Raw genomic sequence first — 3,812 nt, forward strand, 5'->3', positions numbered from 1 at the left:
CAGTGCTGGATTGAGGGAAATTAATTTCAATTTAAAGGGTAAAGGTTGCTTTTAAATGAAAAATGTGACATTGTAAAGAGAGGTTCAGCCTGTGTGTGTGGGCGGTGTTTGGAGACGTTGAACCCGGTCAGAGAGGCGAGGTGCGTGCCTGCGCGCACAAACCACGCCCCGCATCCCCATGAGGTCCCTGGGGGCCCTTAAAGGATGAGGCCTCGGATATTAGGAAGCAGTGATTCGCTCGGGCCTGCACATCTCTGTCACCGGCCGTTATCTGAGTCAGTCAGCGTATCTGAGCACTCAACGTCCTGGATCTTAGTCTCAACTCTTCTTCTTGGAAATATGACTTCTTCCAACCCCGACCAGCGCCTGGAGCATCTCCTCAGCGCCGTGGAGAACGAGTTCCAGAAGGGCAGCGAGAAGGGCGACGCATCCGAGCGGGATATTAAACTGACGCTGGACGACGCAGACCTGTGGACCAAGTTCAAAGAGTTGACCAACGAGATGATTGTCACCAAGACTGGAAGGTACGTTCAGCAATGCGCCTTGTGAGGAGGCCCCGCTGCTGTGCCATACGCACAGGACGGGCGCATTTTACGCACGTTTAAAAAAAAAAAAACTGAAATATAATGAGTTGTAACAGTTAGTCTGTAAAATATGACTGATTTTCAGTTGTATAAAGAATTAATTAAATTTTATATTAAACAGTCACTCACACGCGCGTAAATGCGCTGTCAAAGTGCTGCTCCTGAAGCCTGGGAGGCCTCGGGAGGATTTAGAAAATAGTAACTGGACTTTTTACTGAAGCTTCTAAACTCCTAATTTTAAACTAATGGATTCTATAATTAAAAATGATCTTGGTCTCAAATGTAAATCCACTCAAATGGTACGTTTATTTTATTTTCCAGGAGAATGTTCCCGGTGCTCAGGGCCAGCGTCAGCGGCCTGGACCCAAACGCCATGTACTCGGTGCTGCTGGATTTCGTGGCCGCGGACAACAACCGGTGGAAGTACGTGAACGGGGAGTGGGTCCCCGGTGGTAAACCCGAGCCCCAGAGCCCCAGCTGCGTCTACATCCACCCGGACTCCCCCAACTTCGGCGCCCACTGGATGAAAGCGCCAGTCTCCTTCAGCAAAGTCAAACTCTCCAACAAACTCAATGGAGGCGGACAGGTGAGGAAATGCATGAATTATTCATGGTCGTGTGAAAAGCTTTTATGACATCTATTTCTGTTGGGCCACTTTCAGCCTAAATAAGCTTTAAAAGCTGGCTGAGAAGAAAATCAGTTATTATCCAGTTTAATGAATGAATCTGAGAGATAAACATTTTACAAAGGTTTCTAAAATTCCTTCACTTTTATTCTAGAATTTGTAGATTCATTCAGTGGTTTGAAAGATGGTTAACAAGAGAATTATTTATTTTTTTATCTGACACCCCTGGACTTATGTCTTGACCTAATTCACTTATTATAAAAAGTTTGGTGACACATATTAATATTCAATGGTATTTCCTGTTTCCATATAGATCATGCTGAATTCTCTGCACAAGTATGAGCCAAGGATACACATTGTGAAGGTTGGCGGGGTCCAGAAGATGATCAGCAGCCAGTCTTTCCCCGAAACGCAGTTCATCGCCGTCACCGCTTACCAGAACGAAGAGGTCGGTCACCTCCTCGCACTTTAAACCTAATTGGTGCTGATTTGTTTTAGATATGAACTGAGAGGCTAACAAGGTGTCCCATTCTGCCCACAGATCACTGCTCTGAAGATAAAGCACAATCCATTTGCGAAGGCCTTCCTGGACGCCAAAGAAAGGTACGGCCTTAAAACATCAATTTAAAACCTTAATATGAGGTTTATTATCAAGTTGGTCAGGGCTAAGTTTACAGCATCTAATGTTTATGTGTTTGTTTGCAGGAGCGACCACAAAGACATCCCCGATCACAGCGCAGACAGTCAACAGTCTGGATATTCTCAGCGTGAGTTTCATTTATTTCTCCATATCTAGTTCCAAAGTAGGGACAATATTCAGAAAATCTAAACACTGTATCTGCTGCTGAAGGGCAGCTGGAGCTCTAGAGGATTGGGTTAGTGCACTGTCTGACTTTGCTGTGTCTGTTTTCCACAGTTGGAGGTTGGTTCCTCCCAGGCCAGAGTCCCATCTGCCCCAGCAGCAGCCCCCCTCAGTTCAGCAGCCCAGCAGCCCACTCCTCCGGCTCGTACTGCGAGCGCTACTCCAGCCTGAGGAGCCACAGGTCTGCCCCGTACCCCAGCCACTACCCCCACCGCACCTCCAGCACAAGTAAGACCTGCTCATTTTGTGAACACTAAATTAAATATTTAATGTTAAAATGGAGGGGTTTTGAGTAATATGGTTCGTGCTTCTTTTTATTTTTCAGACAACTATATGGACAACACCTCCGGTTCTCTGCCGACTCACGACAGCTGGTCTGCTCTTCAGATCCCCAACTCCACAGGCATGGGAACTCTGTCCCACACCACTAACTCCACATCCAATTCCAGGTCAGTCTCTCAACTTTATAAACAGGGGCACACTTTTGATTTTAAGCTGGAATCTCTTCAACTTTAAATCAAATTTCATAGCTTTATTTCTGCATTATTGATGGTTGCAACCTGGTTTGATGTCAGTCCTCATGGGCCACTACAATCCAGATGTTATATTTAGAACATTACTTGGTTCATGTTGTGATTACGTAGTGATGCCACCAAAATGTTCTATTTCACCAACCCTCTTTCTTCTCCTCCACAGTCAGTACCCCAGTTTATGGTCGGTGGCTGGCTCCACCCTCACCCCTTCAGGCTCGGCCTCAGGCTCCATACCCGGTGGTCTGACCTCCCAGTTCCTGAGGGGCTCATCCTACACGGGCCTGACCTCCGCGCTGCCCGTCGCCTCGCCTTCTTCCATGTACGATCCCAGCCTGAGTGACGGCGGCGTCGGGGAGGCCCAGTTCGAGAGCTCCATTGCCAGGCTGACCGCGTCTTGGGCGCCAGTAGCTCAGAGCTACTGAGCTGCGCAGAATTCAACTCTGAAGGCGTGGCACTCATCTCTGAAGGCCTGAGGCTTGAGGGGCAGGACTAAAGACATAAATCCGGGTCCTGGAGAAGACGTGGAAACGTTATAAGACCTACAAGGACATGTTTGGCTCCTGTTTGTGGAAAAGCATAGATTATTCATTCCAGAGCCTCTATTTAAAATATATACAAAGTTAAGCTGGAGTCTATGTTGATGTGCAAAGACAGAACTTGACAATCATCTACTTCCACGTGGGACAATATTCAAGTAAAATAATAAGCCCAACAATAGCTGCATGGTCAGAACCCTTTCTTTGCGCTTAGTAATTCCCAACATGCTTATTCCACATTTATAACATGTTCATTACACTTTTTTTTACTCTTGCGCCTTCACACAACCTCCCCAATATCAAAAATATCACTGACACTATTTCTGTGATTATAAATGTTAAACATATAAAATTGTTCCGCTAACATAAATGTGTATATGTGTGTATATAGAATAAATTAACGTCCAGTGTTTTCCATGTTAATGTTGGAAGTTTTGTATATATATTCATATTCATTCATCGAGCAAAACGATTTATGTGCAAACACAAAATCTCAAATCTTGAATGAAAAGGAGCAGCAGAAGAATCTTATATAATATGCCCCTCTTTCTTTTACAAGACATTATTTAACAAAAATCTAAATAGCTGCAGGCCAACACAGCCCCTCACGTCCCTCTTTTAATTCCTAAGTTACGATTCATTTTAACTGTGCCTTCCTCCTGCTGCAATACA

The 3,812-nt window shown here is 45.2% G+C and overlaps 1 protein-coding gene across 1 annotated transcript; it reads left to right on the forward strand.

The window, feature by feature from the left end:
• The first annotated feature begins 339 nt into the window (after positions 1 to 339).
• On the forward strand, positions 340 to 3,026 carry tbxta (T-box transcription factor Ta). The gene is made up of 8 exons (XM_035183277.2): positions 340 to 524; positions 906 to 1,170; positions 1,523 to 1,657; positions 1,751 to 1,812; positions 1,915 to 1,976; positions 2,126 to 2,299; positions 2,397 to 2,520; positions 2,768 to 3,026. The coding sequence occupies exons 1-8, from the start codon at positions 340 to 342 to the stop codon at positions 3,024 to 3,026; spliced, it is 1,266 nt and encodes a 421-aa protein (XP_035039168.1).
• The last annotated feature ends 786 nt before the right edge of the window (positions 3,027 to 3,812 follow it).

This window comes from Hippoglossus stenolepis, chromosome 17, assembly GCF_022539355.2.
Source record: "Hippoglossus stenolepis isolate QCI-W04-F060 chromosome 17, HSTE1.2, whole genome shotgun sequence".
Classification (NCBI taxonomy): Eukaryota; Metazoa; Chordata; class Actinopteri; order Pleuronectiformes; family Pleuronectidae; genus Hippoglossus; species Hippoglossus stenolepis.